Consider the following 12,876-nt stretch of genomic DNA (forward strand, 5'->3'; position numbering starts at 1 on the left):
TAAAAATTAAGAAAAAGTCTACATTGGGCACTTTAAACAAGATTGATCCTATGGTGACTTCAAACTACACACAATCAGTAAAACTTGTCTGTATTTCATTATTTTTAGATATTTGACATCTAAGTGATTATCCAGTGGTCATGTATAGATGTGAGAGTTGGACTGTGAAGAAAGCTGAGCACCAAAGAATTGATGCTTTTGAACTGTGGTGTTGGAGAAGACTCTTGAGAGTCCCTTGGACTGCAAGGAGATCCAACCAGTCCATTCTGAAGGAGATCAGCCCTGGGTGTTCTTTGGAAGGAATGATGCAAAGCTGAAACTGCAGTACTTTGGCCACCTCATGCGAAGAGTTGACTCATTGGAAAAGACTCTGATGCGGGAAGGGATTGGGGGCAGGAGGAGAAGGGGACGACAGAGGATGAGATGGCTGGATGGCATCACCAACTTGATGGACCTGAGTTTTAATGAACTCCAGGAGTTGGTGATGGACAGAGAGGCCTGGCATGCTGCGATTCATGGGGTCACAAAGAGTGGGACACGACTGAGCGACTAAATGGAACTGAACTGAAGTGATTATAATTTTAAATGAGACATGGATTTAGAAGTACAATTAGTGAGAGCCTTGATTACCTCAGATGAGAAGATATAGTCACTATTTTGGAAAAATAAAGACAGAGAGCACTCACAGCTAAGGAGTATTATCTTCATGGTGTTGTCAGCCAGTTGACTGGACTGTAGAGACTGTAGAGACTTCTCAGACTCCATGAGAATTAAACAAAGCAAATAGCCAAAACTATTTGTTTCATAAAATATCTTCTGAAGAATGAAAATGATTTACCATGTCAGTAACTTAGGGTATAAAAACTTTAGAACGGGTCTTTAGATCCATACTCAGGAAACACACATTCAGTAGCAAACCAAGACTTTAGCTCCCACACCATGAGCTTCTATGGCAATTTCTATGGAGGCCTGGGCTATGGCTATGCTCGAGGATGTGGTAGCTTCCACAGACTGAGCTATGGCTATGGCCATGGAGGCTATGGGTTTGGCTCTGGCATGGAAGGTATAGATACAGCTGCTGTTGTCCATTGGACTACAGAGGATATGGATTCTCTGCTGCTGCTGCTAAGTCGCTTCAGTCATGTCTGACTCTGTGCGACCCCATAAAAACAGCCCACCAGGCTCCCCTGTCCCTGGGATTCTCCAGGCGGGAGCACTGGAGTGGGTTGCCATTTCCTTCTCCAGTGTATGAAAGTGAAAAGTGAAAGTGAAATCATTCAGTCGTGTCCGACTCCTAGCGACCCCATGGACTGTAGCCTACCAGGCTCCTCCATCCATGGGACTTTCTCTAGCTTCCATTAAAATTATTCTTTGTCAATCTAAAATCTGGCTCCATAAGTTGACTTGCTTCACTTGATTTCAACCACTGGGACAAGATTATGATGGGTCCACTTGTTCCAAAAAATTAGTACCTAAGTATTTTAGTACATTTTTGCTGTTGTTGTTTACTTGCTAAGTCATGTCTGACTCTTTGCAATCCCATGGACTGTAAACCACCAGGCTCCTCTGTCCACATAATTTTCCAGGCAAGAATACTGGAGTGGATTGCCATTTTGTTCTCCAGGGTATTTTCCCAACCCAGGGATTGAACCTGGGTCTCCTTCATTGACAGGAGGATTCTTTACTACTGAGCCACTAGGGAACCCCCTTTAGTACATTTATAATTACAAAATTCTGACTTCATCAGTTCTCCTCAATTTCTTTAAATCTCTTAACTTGAAACAGCAAATACAGTTTTGGTTTAATTTATTTAATCTCAATTAGGTGTAAACACTGGTCAACTGTAAATGATTATTTTAATATACTTTCTTATTTATTAAATATTTATTTCATGAACAGAAACATTTAAAAAAGAGAAATAAATATGAATTGAAATGAAAAATAGTTACCCAGATGCAACTGTTGAATTTTTATTTCCTTGATTTTAATCAGATAATACTTAGAGTTTATTTCAACAACAATAAAAAATTCAACTTTGACAATTTTGAGTAACATATCCATGGTAACAAATAAAAATTATTTTTATATTTTATGCAATTTTATTTATCAATGCAGTTCAAAATATATAAAATACATCCCTTCTTTCAAAATTTGACCTGTGGTAAGAACAGTGATAAACGCCAAGCATCTATGAAAGAAAACTACTTTTAAATTAATTTCCTTATATATTATTTTCTCTATTTCCTGTTATTTCATTTGATATCACTATTAAAATAGTAATTTTATAAAATTACTAAAAGTATCACAAGCTAGTTAAAATATGTGTAGTATTAAAATACATTAGGTCAAGTTTTTTGTTACTGTTCTTCAGTGGCATGTAATGATATTCTTCTTTAATATCATTCTCAAAATCATGGCATTAAAGACCTTTGCAGCTGTAAATGGAATGTAAACATCTAGTTATAACAAATTTATTATTCCATGGCTTTATTTGATGAGAATGAAGAAAAGAGTTTGCTTTTTTAAAGTGGAATTTCCATCACTTAACACAAAAGGAAAAGCAAGCATTTGATTGTTGGTGTTTCATATGATTGAATATATACACCATGCAATATAAATATATTGCCATTTCAAATTTGAATTTCATATTCAGGTGATGGTATAAGCAAAGTTTGTTGTTATTTTAGTCGATGAAATCTAATAACCCAAGGACAACAATATAAGTAGGTCCTGGACCTAGCATTACTGTTGCATAGTATTGCTCCCTATAGAACAAGTAGGGGAACTGTAAATGGTTAAATGATTTGCCTAGAGATGCTACACTGGACACTGAAAGATAGGACACTGAAAGATGAACTCCCCAGGTCAGTAGGTGCTCCATATGCTCCTGGAGAAGAATGGAGAAAAACTCCAGAAAGAATGAAAAGATGAAGCCAAGCAAAAACAACACCCAGTTGTGGATGTGACTGGTGATGGAAATAAAGTCCAATGCTGTAAAGAGCAATATTGCATAGGAACCTGGAATGTTAGATCCATGAATCAAGGCAAATTAGAGGTGTTCAAACAGGAGATGGCAAGAGTGAACATCGATATTTTAAGAATCAGTGAAATAAAATGGACTGGAATGGGTGAATTTAACTCAGATGGTTATTATATCTACTAGTGTGGGCAAGAATCCCTTAGAAGAAATGGAGTAGCCATCATAGTCAACAAAAGAGTCTGAAATGCAGTACTTGGATGCAATCTCAAAAACGGCAGAAGGATCTCTGTTCTTTTCCAAGGCAAACTGTTCAATATTACGGTAATCCAAGTCTATGCCCTGACCAGTAATGCTGAAGAAACTGAATGGTTCTATGAGACCTACAAGACTTACTAGAACTAACACCAAAGAAAGATGTCCTTTTCATTATAGGGGACTGGAATGCAAAAGTAGGAAGTCAAGACATACCTGGAGTAACAGGCATTTTTGGCCTTGAAGTACAAAATGAAGCAAGGCAAAGGCTAACAGAGTTTTGCCAAGAGAACACACTGGTCATAGCAAACTCCCACTCCCAACAACACAAGAGAAGACTCTACACATGGACATGACCAGAGAGTCAATACCAAAATCAGATTGATTGTATTCTTTGCAGCCAAAGATGGAGAAGCTCTATACAGTCAGCAAAAACAACACTGGGAGCTGACTGTGGCTCAGATCATGAACTACTCATTGTCAAATCCAGACTTATATTGAAGAAAGTAGGGAAAACCACTGGGCCATCCAGGTATGACCTAAATCATATCCTTTGCAATTATATAGTGGAAGTGACAAATAGACTCAAGGGATTAGATCCGATAGACAGAGTGCCTGAAGAACTATGGACAGAGGTTCATGGCATTATACAGGAGGCAGAAGAAAGAGGCATTCCCAAGAAAAATAAATGCAAAAATGCAAAAAGGTTGTCTGAGGAGGCCTTACAAATATCTGAGAAAAGAAGAGAAGTGAAAGGCAAAGGAGAAAAGGAAAGATATACCCATTTGAATGAAGAGTTCCAAAGAATAGTAAGGAGAGATGAGAAAGTCTTCCTCAGTGATAAATGCAAAGAAATAGAGGAAAACAGTAGAATGGGAAAGACTAGAGATCTCTTCAAGAAAATTAGAGATACTAAGGGAACATTTCATGCAAAGATGGGCACAATAAAGGACAGAAATTGTATGGACCTAACAGAAGCAGAAGATATTAAGAAGAGGTGGCAAGAATTTACAGAACTGTACAAAACAGATCTTCATGACCCAGATAATTATGATGGTGTGATCACTCACCTAGAGCCAGACATCCTGGGATGCTAAGTCAAGTGGTCCTTAGGAAGCATCACTATGAACAAAGCTAGTGGAGGTGATGGAATTCCAGATGAGCTATTTCAATTCCTAAAAGATGATGCTGTGAAAGTGCTGCACTCAATATGCCAGCAAATTTGGAAAACTCAGCAGGGGCTACAGGACTGGAAAAGGTCAGTTATCATTCCAATCCCAAAGAAAGACGATGTCAAAGAATGCTCAAACTACAACACAATTGCACTCATCACACATGCAAGTAAAGTAATGCTCAAAATTCTCCAAGCCAGGCTTCAACAGTACATGAGCCATGAACTTCCAGATGTTCAAGCTGGTATTAGAAAAGGCAGAGGGACCAGAGATCAAATTGCCAACATCCTTTGGATCATTGAATAAGCAAGAGAGTTTCATAAAAAACATCTACTTCTGCTTTTTTGACTGTGTGCACCACAACAAACTGGAAAATTCTGAAAGAGATGGGAATACCAGACCACCTGACCTGTCTCTTGAGAAATCTGTATGTAGGTCAGGAAGCAACAGTTAGAACTGGACATGGAACAACAGACTGGTTCCAAATCAGGAAAGGGGTACATCAAGACTATATTGTCACCCTGCTTATTTAACTTATATGCAAAGTACATCATGGGAAACCTTGGACTGGCTGAAGCACAATCTGGAATCAAGATTTCTGGGAGAAATATCAGTAACCTCAGATATGCAGATGACACCACCCTGCAGAAAGTGAAGAACTAAAGAGCCTCTTGATGAAAGTGAAAGAGGATAGTGAAAAAGTTGGCTTAAACTCAACATTCAGAAAACTAAGATCATGGCATCTGGTCCCATCACTTCATGGCAAATAGATAGGGAAACAATAGAAACAGTGACAGACTTTATTTTGGGGGGCTTCAAAATCACTGCAGATGGTGATTGCAGCCATGAAATTAAAAGATGCTTGCTCCTTGGAAGAAAAGCTATGACCAACCTAGACAGCATATTAAAAAGCAGAGACATTACTTTGACAAGAAAGATTCATATAGTCAAAGCTATGGTTTTTCCAGTAGTCATGTATGGATGTGAGAGTTGCACTATAAAGGAAGCTGAGCACCGAAGAATTGATGCTTTTGAACTGTGATGTTGAAGACTCTTGAGAGTCCTTCAACCTTCAAGGAACCCAGCCAGTCCATCCTAATGGAAATCAGTCCAGAATATTCATTGAAAGGACTGATGCTGAAGCTGAAATTCCAATACTTTGGCTACCTGATGTGAATAACTGACTCATTTGAAAAACCTTGATGCTGGGAAAGATTGAAGGCAGGAAGAGAAGGGGACGACAGAGAATGAAATGGTTGGATTGCATCCCTGGGACTCAATGGACATGAGTTTGAGCAGGTTCCAGAAGTTGGTGATGGGCAGGGAGGCCTGGTGTGCTGCAGTCTACAGGGTCACAAAGAGTCAGACATGAATCAGTGACTGAACTGAACTGAACTCAGAGATGTTTTCTCCTTGGAAGGAAAGCTATGAGAAATCTAGATAGCATGTTAAAAATCACAAACTTCACTTTGCCTACAGAGGCCCATATAGTCAAAGGTATGATTTTTTCAGTAGTCATGTATGGATGTGAGAGTTGAAACATAAAGAAGGCTGAGAGCTGCTTTGTCGTCCCCTTCTCTTCTGCCTTCAATCTTTCCAAGCATCAAAGCTTGATGCTTTTGAACTGTGGTGTTAGAGAAGACCATTGAGAATCCCTTGTACTGCAAAGAGATCAAACCAGTCAATCCTAAAGGAAATCAACCCTGAATATTCACTGGAAGGACTGATACTGAAGCTTCAATGCTTTGGCCATGTGATGTGAAAAACTGACTCCTTAGAAAAGACCCTGATGCTGTGAAAGATTTAAGGAAGGAGGAGGATGGGACAACAGAGGACGAGATGGTTAGATCACAACACCAACTCAATGAACATGAGTTTGAGCAAGCTCCAGGAGATGGTGAGGGGAGCCTGGCATGGTGCAGTCCATGGGGTCGCAAAGATTAGGATATGACTGAGTGACTAAACAGCAACCTACAAGCACAAGTGTCAGAGCCAAGATCAGAAGTAGTTCACCTGAATCCTGGGGTTCTACTCCATTATGCTGATTCTTTTTCCTTATATATTTTAAAATTTGAATACCATCTGGAAAGTTCTCATCATATTTTCATGAACAGCTATGCTTTTATAGCTAAATTTATGGGGATTATTTCTCTCTGTTAGATTAACTACCCCTTATTTTGTTTTCTTTTATTTTTGTTGTTACAGTTTTATTATATTGTATATAATCTCCTGCTTCTCAATTTATAACTTAGTTTTACTTTGAGGCAAATGAAGAATGAATAATGTTAAAGCTCAGTTCTCAAGATCATGACTTTTTATTCGATTTGAATTTCTTTGAATTGCATCAAGGTTAGAAAAATAAATGGCCAGTTCTGGTCACTTGTTGTCCTTTCATAAAAGAGATTATGTGCCGGGGTCCAGCCCCAGCTGATCCAGGGTATTCGAAGGGGAGATGGCTTCGGTGAGGATCAGGATACAATAGCTTCAATTAGACATTAATTAGAGATGTAAAGAGTAATAGAATGAGGATAGCTCAGTAGGAAAATTCAGCAGAGAAAAGAGGCTGAGTAGCTTGGTTTACGTGGGAGACCAATAAAACTTCAAGACAAGAAGCTTGCACCACTTACGTAGGCTGCAGGCGTCCTTCTGTTCTCCCGAAGGAGAGGAGACACTGAGGCCTCCCCAGTTGGATCTTAGAAGCCCAGGCAAAATTAGTAAGCTTGGTGGGTTCCGCGCTCCAGATGGAGACTCAGCCAGAGTTTGAGAGGGAGAGAGACATGGGGAGACCAGTATTTTGAGGAACTGATCCCCATTCTTTATTTTTCAGAGTCTGTTTTTATACACTGAGATGTTATACGAAAGTCATGTGGGGACAGCAGTCCTGACTTTTATTAAAGTCAGGTGCTTCACATAAATGTATACAGAGGTCTTAGGGGTGTTACATCATCTTCTGGCCAGGGGGGCCTGCTGACAATTTATGACCCTCTTCTTGTGACAGAGGTCAGTCAACACTTATTTCTCCAGGGGTGATTATTCTTAAAACAGACGTCACTCAAATAAAGTTACATTCCTATGGGGTGAGGGTGTAGTGGGTTTTAGTTAAGGAAAGAATTTACTTGGCCTAAGGTCTAATGTGATTTATATCAAAGGTTAATACTTATTTCTTCTATATATTGATTAATGTGTATAAGGGCAGGGGATGTGGAAACTTAGCAGTAAACATTGGCTCAACAAATGAAAAACTCTTCACCAATACAATTTCTAATCAGCCCACTATACTTATACTAATAATTTTCTAACTTCTCCAAAGAACCTGTTTTTAGAAGGTTTAAAGCATCTCGTGCCTCTCATGGTTGGGAGGCTGTGAGCAATCACATGTGGCCGGACAAGCCTGTCAGGCAGGCTAGAGAACCTTCAGAGGAGTTTGTAAGTTGAAACACTCCTGTCACGCCCAGGAATTATTATTAACTGGAGCTCTAAGTTAACTCCTTCTCCAAAGGAGGTGGTGGGGGACAGCCCCTGTAAAGTCAGAGGTGTAGGTGAGAGCACAAAGTAGTAAAGTAGGCAGGTTCTGGTTATGGGGGTAGATGCTCAAGGATTTCCAGGGGGACTCCTGAGGCTCGATCCCGCCTTTGCGTATGTCAAGCCTCCTTCCTCATGACCTTTGCCATGGGCGGAGTGCCTCACGCTGGCCCCCAACAATTATGCTAGATAAAGTTTGGTCATTCCATTAAAGGGACTTTGACACATATAACTAAATTTCATTTGAAGCTACTGCATTCACACACAGGTCAGTATCTTCACAGCCTAAAGATTGTGTTGGAAAGTTGCAAAGAAAAAAAAAAAAAAAGACTTGTTAAAAATTGGAATAAGAAAAATGCATGTGTGGTGGGTACTAAGTCACTTCAGTCATATCCAATTCTTTGTGACCCTGTGGACTGTAGACCACCAGGCTCCTCCATAGGATTCTCCAGGCAAGAACACTGGAGTGGGTTGCCATTTCCTCCTCCAGGGGATCTTCCCAACCCAGGGATTGAACACACATCTCTTACTTCACCACCAGCACCACCAGGGAAGCCCTGCATGTGTCGTACTGCTAGTATAATAAAATATTTTTGTAAACTACATTTTCATATGTTACTGACCTGTGTATGAATTTTAAGGAAAAACTTTGGAATGCATAACAAAAGTTTCTATTATATATAGGTAAAGACTATTACATATCCCTAATGAAAACGTTTTATTCTTCTTCATCCTTTATCATAGAATTGACAAATATTTCAAAGGAGTCTTCCCAAATGTGAAATGAAGAAAAAAATCATCATTCAATTTATTGGTGTTTAGAATCTAACAACTAAGCATAAAACCAATACTTCTCTAAAGAAATATGTATCCCTCTTTGTCCAATGGATATTTTTATTTTGATTAGCTTTTTCACTTAGAAAAAAAACCAAGTATTTGTCCTATATAGTCTATAATATTTTAGGGTTGATATTTTGCTGCCAATGATCACTAATTGGTTCTGTGCAAAATTCACATGTTTTTCCCTGGAACTGTTTTGATGTTTATTTGACTGTTGAAGTTTTCCATTTTCTGTCTCAGGAAGATGCATCCTTTTTATTCCAAACAAACAAGACTGGACATTGATCACTCTTACATGATATGGTTTGAGTTACATTAGAAAAATGTGATATCCTTAATTCTATCTGAATTGTTTGTGATTCTATGTCTTCAAACGGATTCATTGAAAATAAAATTCGAGCTTATCAATTGTTTGTAATTCAGAATGAGATGTAACAGAACAGTGTTTGGATAAAAGAGATATGATACGTGAATTATGACATACTGAGCCTTATTGTGACTTTAAACAGCTAGTTTGCTAGAGTGTAGAAAGAACTGCACAGAATATGGTAGCCATGATAGCAACTGTAATTTACTTACACTTCATTTATGAATTCTATAAACATTTTTAAATTTCCTACTCTGCTGCTTAGAATAAAAAACATCCATTTGAAGAAATTCATCTTTGATAAAATACTTGGAAATATTACAAAAGCTCAATTACATGTTCAAGATGATGTCAGTTAAATAAGTTTTTACTGACCCAAGTCAAGAGGCAAGTGCTGCATGGAGATTGGGCAGGTGTAGGGTCAACCTTGGACCTCACTGACTAACTCGATGAACTTAGCAGGGGAACTCCATGAAGTCCAAGCTGAATGTCTTCACATATATTTCTTGGTTTGTATCATTTCAGCTTTGTATCATTCTGTTTTCCTTTGCAAAAGTTTGAAGATGTTTTCAATTTTAAGATACTATTTTAACATTCAGAAGACCCTAGGAGTTTTTGTATATTTTAATATATAAGACCTTAATGAACAATTAATAGATTCATAGAGTGGTTATGGAGAAGGAAATGGCAACCCACTCCAATATTCTTTTTTTTTTTCCAATATTCTTGCCTGGAAAATCCCATGGACAGAAGAGCCTGGTGGGCTACAGTACATGTGGTTGCAAAGAGTTGGACACAAGTGAGTGACTGAACTGAACTGAACTGCACATGTGTCCCCCGCATCCTGAACCCCCTCCCACCTTCCTCCCCACCCCATCCCTCTGAGTTGTCCCAGAACAGTGGCTTTGAGTGCTGTGCTTCATGTATCAAACCTGCACTGATCATCTATTTTACATATGGTAATATACATGTTTCAATGTTATTCTTTCAAATCATTCCACCTTCTCCTTCTCCCACATAATCCAAAAGTCTGTTCTTTATATCTGCCTATTATACAGCGTGAAGTAAGTCAGAAAGAGAGACACCAATGCAGTATATTAATGCACATATATGGAATTTAGAAAGACAGTAACGACAATTCTATATGCAAGGCAGCAAAAGAAACACAGATGTAAAGAACAGACTTTGGAAGGGATCTATTTTCAACTTAAAAATTTTACCTGGTTGTTCTTTGTAGGTACTGGGAGCAAAAGAAGGAGAATGAAAGCTAAAGTGAAATTGAAAATAGAAACCACTCATGGATAATTAAAGAAGGACAAAAAAAGGAGGAATTGGCTGGCTTGTGAAAAATTGTAGATGCAGACGCAATCTACAACTTTAGTAGGACTTTGAACAGAAAAAATTATGGAGGAAGGTTTTAGGATTGGAAATGGAAATTTAACTGCTTTTCTGATACGCCAGCCTTTGAGATGGATTTTGTGCTCTCAATTTCTGAAATTAAAATTGTTCCATGTTTTGTAACCAAAATGTTCTGAAATGGGTGTGTAAAGTCAAAATTATAAAGGTTATTATGATTTAAATGCTAAAAAACAAAATCAACATGCCTTGTTTTTTTTTAATTAACTTTTTCATATATTCTGGATAGAAGCATTTCCTTCAGTCCTCAACCCAGTACATAGGCTTGCATTCTAAAAAAACATAGATTTAACATCTGTAGCCTGAACAAGTATCTGTGAATTTCATTGGAGATGGAGTTATTCATTCAGGAGATGACAGAATAGAGCAAATGTTTAATTATAAAAGAAATGCCATCAATTGTAAATGATGTAATATGCACAATAATAAGTGATTCAATTCAGAGTTTGAAACTTACAAATTTTGAAGAATCAGGCATTTTTTTCCCATATGATCAAAACAACAGGCTCAAGGATGTTATAAATAGAAAGCTAAAGTAAGCTCAAATGTTTTAATGAGGGTCCCTCTGTGTGTCTGGAGACAGCAAATTACTGAATTATAACATTTCAGGTAACATGAGAAATGCCTCATAGGAAGGCTGTGCAGGTGATAGAGACAATGACACATGATTTATCACATGCTCTGACCAGCAGCAGCAGCTGACCATTGTCAATAAGCATCCCTCTACACGTGCTGACATCCACGTTCTTGCTTTGAACAGCAAACCAACTCACCACCCCTGACACCGTGTGCCATTGCAGCAACCACTATAGAGGCCTGGGCCATGGCTACGGAGGCTTTGGCGGCCTGGGCTTTGGCCGTGGATGTGGCAGCTTCCGTAGGCTGGGCTACGGCTCTGACTTTGGAGCCTATGGACTTGGCCCTGGCTATGGAAGCTTTGGATATGGCTACAATCTCTACCCATCCTTCTTTGGAAGATATGGATTCTCTAGCTACTACTGAAATCCTTTCCCAGGAGCCCAACATTTGAGCCCATAAACGAATTATCTGACTACAATAACTATATTAAACAAGATACCTGGGGCCAAGCCAAGATAAAAAATATTATTTAGTATCTAAGATTAAGGCCAAGATCAAAAATAATATTTAGTGTCTCAGATTTTAGGGATATTTTATCACTTCATAATTGTCTACATCATGTCTTTTGTTGTCTCTGATTTGTGCTTTCATAACTGTGAGAATTCCTCTAAGCATTTTGCAATAAATTTTTCCTGAAACAGCATACATAGGTTTTATTTTTTAATTTAACTCGGAAGATCAAAGTGATTATTTGTAATTGCACCCAATCAACAATGAAAAGGGCTTCCCTCATAGCTCAGTTGGTAAAGAATCCGCCTGCAATGCAGGATACCCTGGTTCAATTCCTGGGTTGGGATGGTCTGCTGGAGAAGGTATAGGCTACCCACTCCATTATTTTTGGGCTTCCCTTGTGGCTCAGCTGGGTAAAGAATCTGACTGCAATGTGAGAGACCTAGGTTTGATCCCTGGGTTGGGAAGATCCCCTGGAGAAGGAAAAGGCTACCCACTCCAGTATTCTGGCCTGGAAAAGTCCATAGACTATACAGTCCATGCGTTTGCAAAGAGTCAACATAACTGAGTAATTTTCACTAAAAATGAAAAAAAAAAAAAGCTACTCAATGAAGAGTTAAGGCAATAGGAGCTTCTACACTCACTCATATGTCTAAATACATACTTGCAAACCACAACACTCAGCTGAAGTAACTTTTTCTTTCAACATGAAACCACATCTTACTCAATGCTTTTAGTTAGAGAACATTGGCATTTAAATCTAGCACTGAAATATCAGCTTTACATGTTTTCCATTCTGGAATGAAGTACCATGAAGAATAAATGCTTTTCTGTTTTGTTCAAAATTAATATTTATTTAACCATTTCAGTAATAAGAAAACATGATGATAGAATAAAACCTATCTCCAAATATATGCTGAAAAATGAACTTCTTTTGGTGAATCTCTACCATGTTTTCCTCATGGTATGCCATGGTGTGACATGACATTTTTCTTCAGTGTTATCAGAACATTGAAATATTTTGTAATTCACCAAGGAAATTTAAAAGTCACCGCCATTACTTGTGAAATAACCTGTATTGAGGTTATGGTTGATCTGAAACCTTGTACATTCTGTGTACTATGCTAAGTTGCTTCAGTTGTGTCTGACTCTTTGCGACCTCGTGGACCACAGCCCGCCAGGCTTCTCTGTCCGTGGGATTCTCCAGGCAAGAATACTGAAGTGAGTTGCCATTTCCT

The 12,876-nt window shown here is 38.5% G+C and overlaps 1 protein-coding gene across 1 annotated transcript; it reads left to right on the forward strand.

Annotated features, from left to right (window-relative positions):
• Window positions 1-939: 939 nt before the first annotated feature.
• LOC102267171 (keratin-associated protein 19-5-like) lies at window positions 940-11,551 on the forward strand. The gene is made up of 2 exons (XM_005905409.1): window positions 940-1,063; window positions 11,310-11,551. Exons 1-2 carry the CDS (start codon window positions 940-942, stop codon window positions 11,549-11,551), a joined length of 366 nt encoding a protein of 121 aa, XP_005905471.1.
• The last annotated feature ends 1,325 nt before the right edge of the window (window positions 11,552-12,876 follow it).

The sequence above is a fragment of the Bos mutus genome, chromosome 1, assembly GCF_027580195.1.
Source record: "Bos mutus isolate GX-2022 chromosome 1, NWIPB_WYAK_1.1, whole genome shotgun sequence".
NCBI lineage: Eukaryota > Metazoa > Chordata > Mammalia > Artiodactyla > Bovidae > Bos > Bos mutus.

What these genes read in the sequence shown, in the direction of transcription:
- LOC102267171 (XM_005905409.1), top strand. Translation starts at nt 940, where the DNA reads ATGAGCTTCTATGGCAATTTCTATGGAGGCCTGGGCTATGGCTATGCT. An exon ending in GTTTGGCTCTGGCATGGAAG is followed by an intron (nt 1,064 to 11,309) that starts GTATAGATACAG and finishes TGCTTTGAACAG; the next exon opens with CAAACCAACTCACCACCCCT.